General features: G+C 35.2%; 1 protein-coding gene across 1 annotated transcript; it reads left to right on the forward strand.

The window, feature by feature from the left end:
• The first annotated feature begins 5711 nt into the window (after positions 1-5711).
• LOC144431212 (uncharacterized) lies at positions 5712-10054 on the forward strand. Its single transcript, XM_078119046.1, has 4 exons — positions 5712-5854; positions 6447-6593; positions 8588-8826; positions 9974-10054. Exons 1-4 carry the CDS (start codon positions 5761-5763, stop codon positions 10052-10054), a joined length of 561 nt encoding a protein of 186 aa, XP_077975172.1. The 5' UTR covers positions 5712-5760.
• The last annotated feature ends 6842 nt before the right edge of the window (positions 10055-16896 follow it).

The following is a 16896-nucleotide window of genomic DNA, read 5'->3' on the forward strand; positions in this document are numbered from 1 at the left end:
AACTCGTTTATATCGTCAATTTTAATTTTTAAGACTTCACATTCTGAGACTTTCTTACAAAAATCTTAGCATATTCATACTTATCCCGTTAAAGGAAAGTTCATGGACCCCGCCCACTCGTCAGATTACCAGTCAAACTTAGTTTTTGTATTAGTTGACCAGTTAATTGTTCCATATGCAGGACTTTGATAAGGTAATCATATAACAGGGACTGACATTGATTTGCCCATTCAGAACATTTATTATGATAGTATTTACAGACAATTACTGTGCTGCAGTCCATATATAATTTTATTGCTCGTATTTTACTGCAATTAAGTTGAAAAATATTTCATAATATCTGATGACTGCATTTTAGACCTTCTTGGCTTTCTTACCGTCAATATAACAAATCCGTATAATCCGATGAAGCAATGTTTGTCTACAAGCTCAACAAGTCAGTCGCTTCCTATACAACCAGTCATGGTTATGACGTTAAATTCTCACAATTTATTTGTATATTTTTAGTGGGTCAGTTTATTCTCCAAATACCAAACAGCACACACATACATGTATAACTGCTTATACCGAAGAAGAAAAGTTTTGAGATAATTATCACATGTAAAATTAATCACCAATTACATAAAACGCATGTGACGCTCAAGATGCATTCGAAAGAATGACATTGTTTATTTCAGCTGTTTCAAAACTGTCCGTTTTAAAAAGTTATGTTTACAGACTTCAAATATGTTCAAAATATGGGGCCACAGAGGAGTTGGATGGGGGCCACAAGGATGGGCTGAAATCTGAATTTACTTTCCACTTCAAAAGAAATCTCACAGTTTTTCCTAGTTTGCTGCTCAACAAGATTATTTCGCAGGGTGTTTTCGCTCTCTTTTGTGCAAATTGTTTTAACATAATGGGATTTGGAATCTATCAATGAAATTAACCCTATTAATACCTCTGGAATATTAAAGTGGGGGCCATGAGGGCTAAAAGCCTCCGAAATGGGGCCACGAGTCATAAAAGGTTGAGAACCACTGGTTTAATGAATGTATTGTATTGTATAAAGATATTTTTTAAATATAGGTCACGTAGAAGTTAAGGTCAATCTCAAGATCACTATCTCGGAAATGTTCTTTTTAAGCTAAGATGAGACTATATTGTTGGTAAGTTTCGGGGCTGAGTTTTTATTTCGGTCATCATAATCAAATACAAATCTGAAATAAATGTGTGAAACCTGAACAGAGGGTATTTTATCATGTTTTCTTCCAAGAAAAAATGAGGGAATTTATCTTTGGAGTGCTGTTCTACAAAAACGATGGCGAAAATGATGTGAACAAAACTGATGTAAACTTGAGCCGATTCCCTGGCAAACTCGAAAAACTTTGATTCAAGATCTGAAAGTTATTTACTGAAGTTAAATGATCCGAAGTCATGTGAGACCTTAAGTATGATTCAGGTCAAAAAGATGGGAAAAACAAACTTTTATGTTACAATGTTTTGTCTGAGGTAACGATCTAAAATTTAGTAAACACTTGGAGAAAGTTGAAAGGATTGGGACGAAGTGACACGACAGTGCATTTCTATAAACCTAAATTTTACAACTGAAACTGAAATTTTAGCAGCTTATGACAATATATATACTTAGTTTGTCATCATATTAGCAAATAATTTTTCCTATATTGAATTGTGGCAGCGCAAGTGAACTTTCGAAACAAAACTATTATAAAAAAAAAACTATTATACTTCCAAGATATAAATTAAACATTCGAACTATCAAATTCGACAAATCAATAATTTTTGATCTGATAGATAGTACTTTTTCACATATGAAACACATAAATTTTGAACGACGAATCAATATTGAATCAATATAATTGAATCAATATTGATCGTGTAATCACATTTCCCACAAAACCCCAAGAGGTCTGATAATAATAGGTTCATCAAACATTCCGTGATTTTCATGATTCGGATCCGATTCAAGAGTATATATAACATAACAATTCTGGTGATGGGAGAAAGATACGATTGTACGTATTAAAAATGTTGACGCTCTCCTTGTTGACATAGTGGATTATCCTATCCTAATTATCCTAGCTAAATGGAGACAAAATAAATGTATCTCTCGATCTCAATGTAATTCAATTGTAACGAAAACCCGTAATAGAATAATGAAAAACTATGATAAACCTTTTCGAAAACATTTTCTTTCAGCCTCACTTTTCGTATTTAAGTGAGGTCAAATACTATGGTTGTTTATAGTTAGCCTCATTTGCATTCATTGGGTATAATATATACGAGGCCACTTATACGTTCTCGAATAAACATGAGAAATCTTTTTGTAAATTTTCTCACGATATCAAACTGGTGATTGATTTTCGGCAACGTCGACGCTCACACATATACACTCGAGAAAAAACGGCGTTTTGGAGCAGAAAATGAAAAAGGGTTTCTTATCACACTATATCGTAGATAGTGTTTGATTTGATATTTAAGTGAATAGATTGACCATGAAAATGCATGTTTGCATTTATTTGGCCCTTTTTTGTTTTCATTTAACTTAGGCCATACACAAGGCCATGACAATAAGAAAAGAATGGTCTGTGAAAAATTAGATGATGTGTTCGGAAATGAAAATCAACAAAGACCCGAAGTTCGATCACAAATTAATGGACCCCCCGGCAAAAAGGGAACCCCTGGAATTAAGAGAGAGGAAGGAAATGTTGGCAGCAAAGGTCGGCAAGATTTATTGGGTCCACCGGGTGCAAGAGGATTGAAAGGTGCAACAGGCTCTCCTGGTGTTGCTGATGAAACTGAACTTCAAAGAATTCATCAAGGTAATTATTACAACAACATTTATTTAAATTTTGAACTTGCTTTATTGAACTTGCTTGAACTTTATTGAAATTGCATAGTGAATTTCCGAAATTAATTTAATCATATTATTAATAGGACGATTCAACGCCAACAGATTCCAGAACTTGTACTTGCTCACATGTATTTCCAACCTACAAATACAAAATGAAAATGGAATTTTTGAACATTATTGAAAATAGCTTAAATTTTTTTCTATCAGACATTGCCGACGTTGATAATATAGCAACAGGTATTAAGACCAGATTAAACGATTTGGAAGAAAAGTGTATTACAAGAAGAGATTTAGGTATGATACACAAGATTATTTCTCTACTTTTATTTGAGTTTTAAACTTTGTGGAAATGTTCCACAGATTGAAATATAGAAATCTCTAAATAATAATTTGATAGTTTTATGCAAGCTATATTCACTATAATTATAGAATAGACCAGTATGGTGGTCCATCGTTGTCACGCGAAAAATTGAAAAAAAAAATCAAAAAATAAAAAATTAGAGAAATAAAACAAAATTTGCAAAAAAAAAAACGAAACAAAAATAAAATCGGAATAAAAAAATAATGGTAATGAAAAAAAAATTAAAAAAAAAATAAATTAAAATGAAAATAAAGAAGGTTCCTCTTTGTCAGACGTTTTCATTTTAAAAAATGTTGCTTCTGCTTGGGGCAAGTAGAAACTTGTGGAAAGTTTAATTTATATATCATTTAGAAATTAAACTTATTGCACTCAATGAAAATTAGTAGTCAATTGGAAACCCAGGGAACACCGTTTGTAAGCGTAGAAGTATGTATGACAACGTTGGTTCCAGGCAGAAGCAACATTTTTCAAAATAAAAACGCTTGTCAACGATATTTTAATTTTATTCCTAATTTTTTATTCCGTTTTCATTTCATTTTTGTTTTATTTTCGTAAACTTTATTTAATTTTCCAATTTTCTTTTTTGTTTTTGAAATTTATTTTTTATTTTACGCGTGACAACGATGGGCCACCATAGACCAGTATTCCCAAAGAAAAATCAACGGAATTGTGTTAAACATAACTAAAATGCATTTATCATAAATGTTTTTTATTTTAAATGCTGTTTATATAAAGCAATAACTTCATTTTACCTTTCAATGTCATTCATTTTCTGTTACGTAAGAAGAGTTGACTCTTTGCCTTTATTTATTAGGCCTACATGTTTACAAACTTTAAAAGGCAAAAAGTACACATTAACGATCACAATATTGAGTTTTATTTAAAAGCAGAATTTTCTTTCGTGTAAGTGCGTCGTGAGTTTTTCATTGATAATTTGGCGACGTACGAACAAAAAGTTTGGGAACCTCTGAATTGGGCAATCTTATACATTTTCATTTGTATTTGGAAAATTGCGATGAAGTTTACGATGGAAAGTGCTACTTGTCGATCACAATTGATAACCGACCAAACCTAGACCAAGCAAAAGCGAGTTGTCGAACGATCGGCGGAAATGCAGCAAATATTTACAGCAAAGATCATTTCTATAAGATGGTTGCATTAGTCCGGTCACGAATCGTCATCAGGCATACTTATCATCACATATGGACGGGAATGGCATTTAACACGAGGGTAAGTCTTCACCTGCAATGTAAAACCACAATGTTTTGTATCTATTGCATTTATTATCTTTTCGCGAAGTTTATGTTCAACTATTTCCTATTTGATCTTTTCAGACAAAAAGAATTTATTTATCCAATGGAAGAACAGATGCCTACACACGCTGGGTTCTAAATAGACCATTCAAATCTGCAAGACCTTACATGGGCATTCACGTTCAATCGGATCCCAAGGAATGTTTGATGAAAATTCCTCATTCAGACTTCTTGGGGTTTTGTGTGAAATGTGATTGAAAGCGAACTTTAATACTGATACTTCGTTCAAAGTTTTCTTTTGTATATGTTTTCTATGTATTCATAAAAAGGCTGAATGAACAGCAAACTGCATAACTTTTGTAAAGACATTACATAAGAATTGCTTTTTACAATTGCTCATCAACATGCCTGAATGATGACCCCATTATTCCCGTGTCTGTTCGATTATAATAAGATGTTTTATTTTTAACATTAGTTGGCTTTACGTCAATGTGCAAGAACATCTCCCTATTGATGGTATGACATATAACCGACCAGTCGATCGCGATCTAATTTGAAGATTTTAGTCAGCATTGCCGCTATATGAATATTAGTTGGCTGTATTATATTGGCTGTATTTGTATGTCACGTTACCAACCCTATCGAAATGCAAAGCCCTATAGGATTAGCTTACTATTTGAATGAGAACACAAAACGCTGAAAATGCCTTCAGCCTAAAGCAAAATTAAGTCGATGAGTTCTCAGTACTACTTCATCAACGAACGAAGATGTGCGTTTACTCAAACGAAGCGGTAAACGCAAACATAGAACCAAATTTGCCACAAAAATTTGTGCGTGATACACCCGACTTTTAATGGATTTTCATAACACACATAAAACAAAACATTTCATAAACTTGTTAACTTTCCGCCTGTGTCTAAATTGACTTATAATTCAAATAAATGTACATTGGAATGCAATTATCTCCTGCGTCACACAGCTAGCTTGTGGAATTATCGAAGGTGAAAATGAAAGTAAATGAAGCATTAAAAGAAACTTCGTACTGAACCTAAATCAATACCTAAGAAATTTTCGCAAACGTTTGGAAAAATCGCTGAATATTATCTAGCAGAGTTGAATTAGGTACACGTTCGATAGACTTGGGTATAAATTTGAGCATTTTGCACTAAAAATGAATCATAACTAATAATTTACTTTTATAGTCTGCTTTATATGCCTGCTACAGGAGTATCTGGAATTAAATTTTAAAACAAAATTTGAAGAACTTTCAATACAGACAATAACGGCTCGCAATGGTAAAAGACAAAGATGATCGCAAGAAAAAAATACACAAGCAGTTGGGTAAACATCAGCTACGGGGCACTTTATCGAATGAAAATACTAAAAGTGAGTTTATTTATAAAAACTGTTGAATAAGGTCAGTTGTTCATCACGTTGTCGTATTCAAACCCTTTAGTTATAAGTGAAATATTTGCTGAAGTACTGAGGTTTGCACGCTTTCTATGGTATATAATGATTTTTTGGTGACAAATGAGAATGCACAGTGTTACTGTGAACACAGCATCATCTAATTAATTAATTGCAATAATAAAAAATAACGAAAATACATAGTAATCCCTGCTAAGGACACACTCACAACTTAGTAGAGTCACTAGGTTAGTATTTCATTCGGCGACCCAAAGAGTTCAGCCCAAACAGTGGATCTTAGCCCGCGTTTGATAAAGATCAAATGATTGGTTGCAACTTTCAACAACACTTCATTGTGATTACGTGCCGTTTTGTGGAATCGTTCTTTAAATATAATATTTCCATTATTGATGCTTCAATTTATACGTGTTGTACATAGTACTTCATTATAACGTTATACAACAAGCAGCAATTATAGGTCGAACGGTTTTCATGAAACCTAAGTGGAAATATTCTAAATTTAGCATACAAACTCTGCCGAAATATTTTTTCAAGTTCGTGTTTTCAACAGCAAAACGTAAATTCATTGTTATTGGAGTGGTGATCGTGATCTTGGCTGTGTCAATAGCTGTGCCGGTGACTTTATTGGTTCTCAAAAAAGAAACTATTCCAGATACGACGGCATCAACGCTGGCAACAACACCGGGGAGTATGCATGGTAAGTAATTTCAAGCAAAAAATGATAGTCAATATTTTTTTTCGTTAGTTTTTAATCAGTTAATTGTATATTTTACAATTACTGTCAACTTCATATCAATAACTGTCTCAGGCCTACAATCTGGTAGTGAGACAAAAATTCGTTTTCGATGTTGGACTATAATATATTAGTGGGGTTTTCAACGACAACGACGAGAAAGTGCTGCCTGTAGCATACGTAGAAAGATATAGAAAGTGTGCAAAATTCAGGATTGCTAGATTGTGGGTTGTTTACATAAGATTCGGGGTACGCGTTACGTTGTAATACAAGCGGTTACACTTATAAATTGATCTATGCCAGCATAATACAGTTCAGGAATATTGATATTATGTGGTCAAATTAAATTTAAAATTTATGAATAATTTAAAAATATATATTGTCACGGTAGAGAGGCGTCACAAACGGAATAGCTAAGGCTGATGTGAAAAGGGTTGAAATGGTGCAAATCCAGGCCCGCGGACACATGCGGTCCGCAGATTCATTATCTGTGGCCCGCGTCGCATTCGGAAAGTACCGTATATGCTCGTTTTACCGCCCGATCTTGATTAATAAGAGCCCATTTGAATAGCCGTCCGTGAAAACAGAACATAAAAACGAGAATATCGGTGGGAGACCGAAGACTTATCGATCGAAACCGCGGTTTCGATTCATGACTCTATAGTGACACCGCGTGTACCATCACTAATTAATAAATAACTCGCTAATTATACGACATAATTCATCCATAATCGATATTCTCGTTTCAATATTGATAGGGCGTCGCAAAACTTTTCTTCTTTTGCGGATTTGTACCTGCGGTGCGTAGAAAAAGTCAAAATTTTCGTTATTCTCGTTCGAATCATACTTGAGAACTGGAAATGACAATATATTTATAATTGTAACGATCGATCTTATCTATATGTGACTTCACAAACAAACAACCTGACAAAACAACAAGCGTCCGTGCTTGAATAAGGGCCCGGTTAGTGAGTTTGGTTTAAAAATATGGGCCCGGGCTAAAAAACGAGGAAATATACGGTAATCAAAAAATTGCATTTTGTGTTGTTTAGTCATAAAATTAACCAGAAAATCTTCTGACGTATTGTTACATCACTAATGTCACTGAATTGACTAGTGATATGGCTAGCTGAGGCAACGTTTGGTCGGGAATATATGCTAACAATTTTGGCATCATAGAAATCTAAAAATCGAATGCGGAAAATAATGCCTATATGCCGGAAAATTTAGTAATTACTCTCCTGTACCTCACATTGTGAAATCAATCAATCTGTTATTTTGTAAACATAAGTTTGAAAAAAAAAGTTGACAAATTCAAACAGATTTTCAACTAGATGTGGGAGGAATAACACCACAATGCTTACTTGATATGTCTGCAAGTTGTGTCGATGAAAAAAGAATATAATTTAGAACGGCATTTTGAAATCTTGTGAGCAATGAGCATTTCCAGAGTCAAGATTTTACCTAAATTTGCGGAAGCACTTTTTCCGTTATGAAGAGTTTGAAATCCTACACTAAATGTAGATATAGAAAGAGTTTTGTAGGTTTTAGAAAGTTTTTTGGTGGTTTTTACATGCCTTAATGTGTTAGCTTAATAAATGACAAATACTGATCAATGTGTTTGCACAATACAAGTGTTTGTTATGTATTGCACTGCTTACCTATTCTTGGCACTATTGTGGCCCCAAAAATAATTTTGGGGCCCCGGAGCCGACAACCTTGGACCACCCTGAGTTAGACATAGGATCCGGCAAGTTTTAAATAAGATAAATTTGGAATGTTTATCGCAGGATCGACTGTATCTATGAGCATACAGCAAAAAAGTAAGACTTATGAACATTTTCATAAAAGTCTAATTTCCGTATACCATGATATAATTCATATACCACATAAGCATGTAACTATGACATTGATATATGTTTTGAGGAATCTTTTTATTTGCGTTTATGTTTTCTCAGAATTTTGTGAAGTAAAAAATGACAAAAGAGGTCTGTGTTACTGGACTGAAATCCATCAAAAACCAGATGTCGATTATTTACGAGCAGTTTCTATTTGCAAACAAATGTCGATGGAAATTGCTGTCATACAGAATAATGATCCCATTATTAATACGTTCATTTCTTCGAAATTGCTAAAATCAAATCCTCCACATCGTTATTGGACAAGCGTATGGACAAATATGACTGTTGATTTGAAGGTATAAACGTAACTACCGTCAAGTGTGTTAGAATTAAAACTTTTCTTAGAGTTTATCATGATGGATTGGTTTTGAAGATGTGCGTTACTATCGATGTGCTTTTGCAGAACCAATTTTATAACCAACATGATCAATGATCTCCGATTATGCTGACGTCATTGCTTAATATTGATGTCTATAGATAAGACTTATGATCAGATATAACGTTTGAATCTCGTATAGGTCCTGTGCGCAGACTTAGATCGGGTTGGGGAACGCAGTGGCAACTGTTTTATCACCTCAAAAAAGATCCCATCACACGTCTCACGAAAATTGTATTGTATTAATATTCACAGTTTATCTACTATAATATAGATTTTTAATCTTGACTGTATTTTCACGGTTAATAATGAATAAATATTTATTTTATGATAATCCAAATATTTTTTTAAAGATTTTCTCGCCCGCGATTTCTTTCGAAGGAATAAAGGTTGAGAAATATTGGTTTAATCATGTGCACATTGAACCTTTTCAAATTTTTGATTTAGTATTTCATACATAAAATATTGCTTTTGCTCTACATCCGCGATCAAATTTATAGGACTATTTTGAAAACTTAATCATCGTAAAGCAAGTTCGATATTTTTTTCCACGTGTATTATAGTGGATTCGGTTTTTCTGTTATCGTCGCACACAACAAAGTTGTCAGTCATCGTATACAATTCAATTTATCGTCCATTTCAAATCAAAAAGTTTTTCTCAAAAAGTTTCATAACTTACATTCTTTGCTTGACCGCATTGAACAATAGTGCTCAAATTTAAAAGTTTCTCATAAAAGACTGCAGTCCCTACTTCCAATTTTGCCATTATAATTTTCAGAGATTGAGTAGGAAGAATTATATTTTTTCTGATCAGATTGTTGAAATCATCGATCAAATCAAAATTTTCTAAAGATTTGAAGATCAGATACGTGATGTTGACTCAATGCTACAAAGCTGAATAAACATTTCAGCTTTTCGAACTTTGAATCTCTGCCTTTGTCGTAGATTACCAACATAATTCAGTTCGCTTTATTTTGTGTAAACGTTAACATATTGATTATCCAATATTACAACTATCTAGATTTTACATCAAGTTTAATACCATTAATCTTCTTTATTTATTTCAGACTAGAGTGGTTTCTCCTCCGGGTAGTTTAGACAACTTCCTTTGGTATGGAATATTTGATGCTCCTCAGCAGAAAACGTGAACAAGAATTGTTTTGATTGTCATTGATTTTGCTGCTTGCACTGTTGTCAATTCTGATCCTTCCAAAATGACATATGGAGCTGTGTGTTCGTTTCCCATACCATGATATTTTTGGTGCAGCTCACCTTCTATATACAGGGTGATCAGACAGTGTAGACAAATGTTTTAGTGAAATATCTACAATATAGCAAAATAGCATTACAAATATAAATAATAGAATTCATTTTTATTTTTCGATATATCCTCCCTTTGCCGTCATCACACGCCTCGATCTGAGTGGAACTTAACTGCACGAGGCACGTATAGTTTCTTCCGAAATCTTGTCCCAATAAGTCATCAACCTATGCTTTAGAGAAGTTCTGAGTTCCGCGCACCACTAGTGGTACGCAAGCAGCTTTGAATCATTACAACAATTAATTTTTCTATTCGCTGAAGGACGTTTATAGCGCTACCGATCTTTGTCTTTTATAGATCGCCCTCGTCCATCACTGACCATTCAAAACGGAACGGGCATGTTTTCGGCATTTTGCATGATATGTCACAGTGCGTCTGCATTAAATGAGGGAGCGTTCGTGATAGCGGCTAGCACTGTTCAAAGTGTAATCGTACGAGGTTTCGGATAATTTAGCGATTATGATAAGATGTATTGTGACGTAACGGACAAATTGGCAAAAACGTGCCCGTTTCGTTTCAGGTGGGCACAGGGGCGTAGCAGAAAATTTTCAAAAGGTAGGGGGTTCTGTCAGATCGAACGCTGGAATACGCGTGTTTTTAGTAGTCTTGGAGGTTCTAAAAAACATCAAGCTACGAAAAATGCTATCTATGGACTATGATACAGAAAATTGATTTTATTTTTTTTATATTTCAATAGGGGGGGGGGGGGGGGGGGGTCCACCCGCAAAACCACCCTCCCTGGCTACGCCACTAATTGGACAGTAATGGTCGAGGGCGGTCTCTGACGACAAGAACGCCGTTTAGCGAATACAAAAGTTAATTGTTGCAATAATTCAAAGCTGAAATACTCCCGTGTATCAGACTGACATCAACTAATCTTAAGGCAAAAATTGATGACCTGTTGGGACAAAATTTCAGAAAGCACCATACGTGCCTCGTGCAGTCAAGTTTCAATCAGATGCGTGTAGTGAAGGCAAAGAGAGGATTTATCGAAAAATAACAATGAATTTTAATATTTATTTTTGGACACGTTTATTGGACACGTTTAGTGGCCATAACGATCGTTTCAAAATTTTGTTGTTATTGTTATTTTCTTTCGTCATTATCATTGAAAAATCGGGTTTCTCTTCGAATACTGGACCAATTACTTTCAAATTTTCAGTGATTAAAGATTGATTTTTTTGCCAGAAGCCTATCACTTTTATTTATTTCTAAATTTCGCCTGAAATCTGATATTTCGTCTAAAATTTCGCTGTCTTATTTTATCCATGGGAACACTGGCTGTCCGGTTTGATTCTGCAAATTATTTCTACGCGAAACTCGGAATTTTTTGTGGGTATCGGTGGCGTCAAAGGTAAATACTGCTTCGCTCTTCGCTACCGGTATTTGTTTTTCGAAATCATGGACTGCTTGCTTGGTGTCAGTATATTTGTAGAATGTGGTATGTCCTGTAGACCAGTACCGGTATGTAGACCAAGTATGTACCGGTATGTGGACCGTAACTAGACCAATACGGTTATTCAGTCATTGTATTATAAATAGGAAACATGTAAAATATTTTATTCCTAATACCGTACCGGTAACTGCGTTGTCTCAGTTCTAACACCGGTACCATACGCTGTTACCCTGTACCGGTAAGTGCCGAACACTGGAATATATTAAATGTCAGAATGCCTGGTACCGGTAGTGAAATGAATTTCCTTTACCAGATTTGGCTACTTCGGACGAAAACTAAAGGTTTGATCTTGTCCGCCTCATTTTAGATATTTACATTTCTTTATTTTGAATATTTACGTTTCATCCACACATTTTCAACGTGTTTTTGGATAAAACATACTTTCGGCTCACTATCTGTTATTTGCAGCTTATTGTTAGCTAGTTGTTTTTGAAGGGGGGCACAAGACATGACAAACTCTAAAAAGAGGGCATGTCGATTTGCCAGACTCGTTTTATTGAGAATATTCAAAACTGTTGCCTAAAACATAAATGAAAATAATTAGCACCAAACAAATAAAGACAACTGATACGGAATAAAAAACTAATACACACGGAAACAACTCCATATAAAAGCCTAGTACCAAAATGCCTGATACACAATCAATGTAAAACAATACATGTAAATGCAACACAAATCGAACTGTGTACATGCAAATATCATAATGTTACTGAACGATCCAAAATACAGCATAAAAGGACGCTTTACATGGAGATTACTAAATGAATTCAAACCACAACGCTATTTAAGGCAATGTAATCTTAAACTGCCATAACAAGAAATACATTTTTAACTGTTACCACCAGAAATGCAATCCTAAATATCTTACTGAGCTTGGAGGGACGATGATAAATTCAATACATAAAACGACGACACGTGAAAGAGAAAAAGGCGACACGTCGGATGCAAAAAACAACACACTAAAGATGACGACGACGAAATAGCGATAATCATCACGATAACAATTGAAGATGCCCGAACTAAACAAAAACCTAGGATTATTCAAACTGCCGACAAAGCCACCTCCATGAGTATCAGCAGGAAGTCATTCTTCTAGGAGTCAGAGTTTCGAATATGAAAAGGAATTTGCTAATAACTATTACTATTGCGACATCAAGAAAGGGGGAAATCAGTAATCAGTGCCCACAATACTACCACAAAACATAATAAGCATTGCGGGAAACCAAAGTATGAAGACTTTAGATCAGAGTTCAGCCACCTGCGAGCCATATTAATAAAGCTGCAGTGTTTATTCTTGTGCAATCTGTTGAGATGTATTTGAGTAAAAGAACTTAAAAAGAGTCTTTTATAGAATTCGGCTTTACAAGTAGTATCAAAAATTTCGCGGACAATCCGCAATGCGTCGTTTGCTGTAAAATACTCATCCAGAAAAGTATGGAACCGGTAAACTGAGGAAACACTTTGAGTCGTGTCATGGCGACTTGGCAGGAAAAACAGTTGATTATTTCAGGAGAAAATCTGGGAATTTGAAATTTTCTCGTCTTTATTCCTGTGGAATGTGAGCACGCCAAAATTATTCATTATTGGAGGGATCGTACCGCATCGCCTTCCGGATCTCCCAGTCAAATAAACCCCACTCCGTCGGTGAAGAACTGATAAAGCCCTGTCTCATCGAAGCAGCTACTTTGGGAAAGCAGCAATCTACCAAGTTAATTTGACTAATAAACAATACAATCAAACATCGTATTTCTAAAACGAGTGACGATATTTTACAGCACGTTGTGGAAGAATTAAGGACCAGTCCGTTGTTGTCTTTGCAATTAGATGAATCCACGGATGTTTCTCCATGTGCTCAATTATTGTTTTATACTCTGTGCATTTCCGAAAACGACATTATTTCAGTTACAAGGGGCACCGCAGACATGATTTCCTGCTGATGGTGGCTGGATGGATGATGGATGATGATCGATCGGTACTTTCCTGGAATTGTAGAACAACACTAGGACATGTGGATTTGTAAATCATTTTTGTGCAAAGAAAGCACCATTAGTGATACCGATATTTTCAGATTTTATTTTCCAGTTTGCGTAAAGATTTAGTTCTCAAAATTGATTTTGCAAGGACAGACATCGGAAAATTATGGACTAGCCTCCAACATGAATATACCATTCTCTCTAAGAAGGCATTGAGATTTTCGATTCAATGTCCTTCAACTTACCGCTGTGAAGTAGGATTCTCTGCAATGACATCTATTAAAACAAAATATCGGAGTAAGCTTATGATTGATTAAATCTCAAATCGAACACGTATATACAATGAAACTGATTTTCCTTTTCTTCTGATTTCTATTTTGACACGTTACTCATAGTGTGGTAGGTTCCATTACATTTGAACCCACGTACATTTGAACCCATGACAATTGCACCTGTATGCTATTGCACCTATGGAATTTTTTTTGTTTCACGGATAGTTAAACCCATACTAACCCTAACCCATGGGTTTTAGCACCCGCATATAGATTGAACCCGTGGATATACGCATGGGTTCAAATGTACATGGGTTCAAATGTACGGTCACCAGTGTGGTACGATACCCTTTTTCCTTTTTATGCTACAAAAAGCTGACATTTTCTCGAGTGTATATGTGTGAGCGTTGACGTTGCCGAAAATCAATCACCAGTTTGATATCATGAGAAACTTCACTTCATAAGTGGCCTCCTATTAATATACGCAAGGAATGCAAAAGAGGCTAACTGAAAACAACCATAGTATTTGACCTCTCTTAACTACGAAAGTGAGGCTGGAAGAATATGTTTTTCGAAAAGGTTCATCAAAGTTTTTCAATATTTTTTACGGGTTTTCTTTAAAATTGAATTATAATCAGATCAAGAGATACGTTTACTTTTGTCTCCATTTAGCTTAATTATTTATTTAGTATGTCAACAATGAAAGCCTCAACATTTTTTGGCGTACAACCGTATCTTTCTCCCATCACCAGAAATTCGCATTAGACCGTTCATATTCATTTTCACATCAGATTAGAAATAAACCATTATAAATTAGATAGGCTGAAACTATTACATTGATGATGGCAATATTTACATATCGAACTAAAATCTAAACTGAACTATATAAGGTTTTAAACCAAAGTCTCTGTTCTCCGTAATTAGTATTGATTAAGTCATATATAATCTTCACTATACTTACCTTTGTTTTCAACTTCACCTTTCACGTTTCTTACCATTAGACATTATTATCGGTTGGGATTACGCTAGACTTACTAACTTTACCTGCTCTATGCATTTGCGCTAATGGATTTGTATACGTTTAATGCATGGGTACTGTAGCAAGGATAACAATGACCATTCTGTTTGATTTATAAGTCTTGATGCCACAATATACCTTTCTCCAAAGATACTTTTTAATAAATATTTTGAACCCGCATTTATCATCGTAACTAGCAGAAAGTTTCATACAATATTGATGCTTGCTTTGACAAATGACGATAACCACATTTTGATTGTGTTCAACAATGAAGTATTTCATACCCCAAATATAGTGAAAATTTTGCCATTCATAACCAATTTTGCCTTGTACTGATAGATATTTTATCTTTTTTTAGTCACAACATGGCACCAATGAAAAATTTCACGTTTATGATTCATTGTCAGACAAATTGTTATCCCAGTCTGACGTAGTTACATGACAAAACGTAGAAAACACCGGTAGTTACGTTACAAATTGATAAAACGTTTTAAAAATACTGGGGTACCGAGTCTCTAGCGGGGCACCGTGGGTCGGACAAGGGTCAGCGGACCGTATGTTGCACCCCTCAAACTTACACTATAGCTGTAAGTTCTTCAATAAAGACCACCATCTTCATTTCGGATCAGATACGATCTGATGACAACTTGTCGTTCAATTCTACATTTGCGCCATCTTTTCCCACGGTCCGGCTTTATTCTGACCAACTGACCCGGATACAATTTCATCAGCTCCCTCGTTAGCTTGAATGTCTTTACGCTTCTTTAAATGGGGTTCGATATTCGTAACAATTTTCGGACGCAAAAGAGATTTTGATGTTGGAAGCAGAGTTCTTGTGCGTCTTCCAAATAACCTTTGTGCTGGTAAACCTGGTATTCCTTCACTCGGCGTATTACGCCAATCGAGCAACGCAAGAAATACATCACCCTTACTCTCAATAGCTTTTATCATTATGCTCTTCATTTGTTTAACGGCGGACTCTGCTTTGTCGTTGCTTTGGCTATATGTAGGAGAGCTTGTAACATGCTGAAATTCATAATCTTCAGCAAATATTCTAAATTCCTCGTTACTATATTGAGGAGCGTTGTCAGAAATCAGTTTTTCTGGTAAGCTGTGTATAGCCATGTGTTGTTTCAACGCTTTGATAACTTCTGCAGATGTGGTCGTATGAAGTCTGTCAACTTCGCAAAAATTGGAGTAAAAATCAACTGTTACCAGACAGTTTCTGCCTTGCAGTTCAAATAAATCGGACGCAATAATTTGCCATGGTCGAGAAGGAATCTCATGGTGAATTATCGGCTCTTTTTGTTGATTAGGTTGAAACACTCGACAAGTAGTGCATGACGAGACATAATCATGTATGTCACTGGCCATTTTTGGCCAGAGTAGAACCTCTCTTGCCCTACGAATGAAAGCCTGTATTCCAATGTGACTTGCGTGTATGCGCTGCGGAATATATTGTTTGGCAGATTCTGGTACCACAATGCGACATCCTTTCGAAATTAGCCCATTTTGAACAGTAAGTTCTTCTCTAAAATTGAAATATTCTTGCATGGACCGTGGAAGCTGTTTCTTGGTAATCGGCCATCCATCTTCAATGATGGCTCTAAGAGTTTGCATTGACGATTCTTTCTGTGTCAATTTTTGTAAAACATGCATTGTTTTGTCCAACACTGGAATATCTTCCAACATATCAATTTCTTCAATTTCATTAGCCAGTGACAGTTGAAATCCACATCTTTACCAATCGTGTCAGTACTTTTATCAATATATGCTCGGCTCAGACTATCGGCAATGAACATATTTGCACCTTTTGTGTAATTTACCACAAAGTCATATTTTTGAAGAAGCATTCTTTGTAGTCGTTTTGGTGCATCTACTAATGGCTTTTAGTAATAGTTTCGAGTGGTTTGTGATCGGAGTCAACTCGTACAGTCCTTCCATACACAT

The sequence above is a fragment of the Styela clava genome, chromosome 13 (assembly GCF_964204865.1).
Source record: "Styela clava chromosome 13, kaStyClav1.hap1.2, whole genome shotgun sequence".
Classification (NCBI taxonomy): Eukaryota; Metazoa; Chordata; class Ascidiacea; order Stolidobranchia; family Styelidae; genus Styela; species Styela clava.

Bases quoted from the DNA above. Each gene is read 5' to 3' on its own strand.
- LOC144431212 (XM_078119046.1), top strand. From the start codon at position 5,761: ATGGTAAAAGACAAAGATGATCGCAAGAAAAAAATACACAAGCAGTTG. The intron at 5,855-6,446 runs GTGAGTTTATTT...TGTTTTCAACAG, and splicing joins ATCGAATGAAAATACTAAAA to CAAAACGTAAATTCATTGTT. The intron at 6,594-8,587 runs GTAAGTAATTTC...ATGTTTTCTCAG, and splicing joins AACACCGGGGAGTATGCATG to AATTTTGTGAAGTAAAAAAT.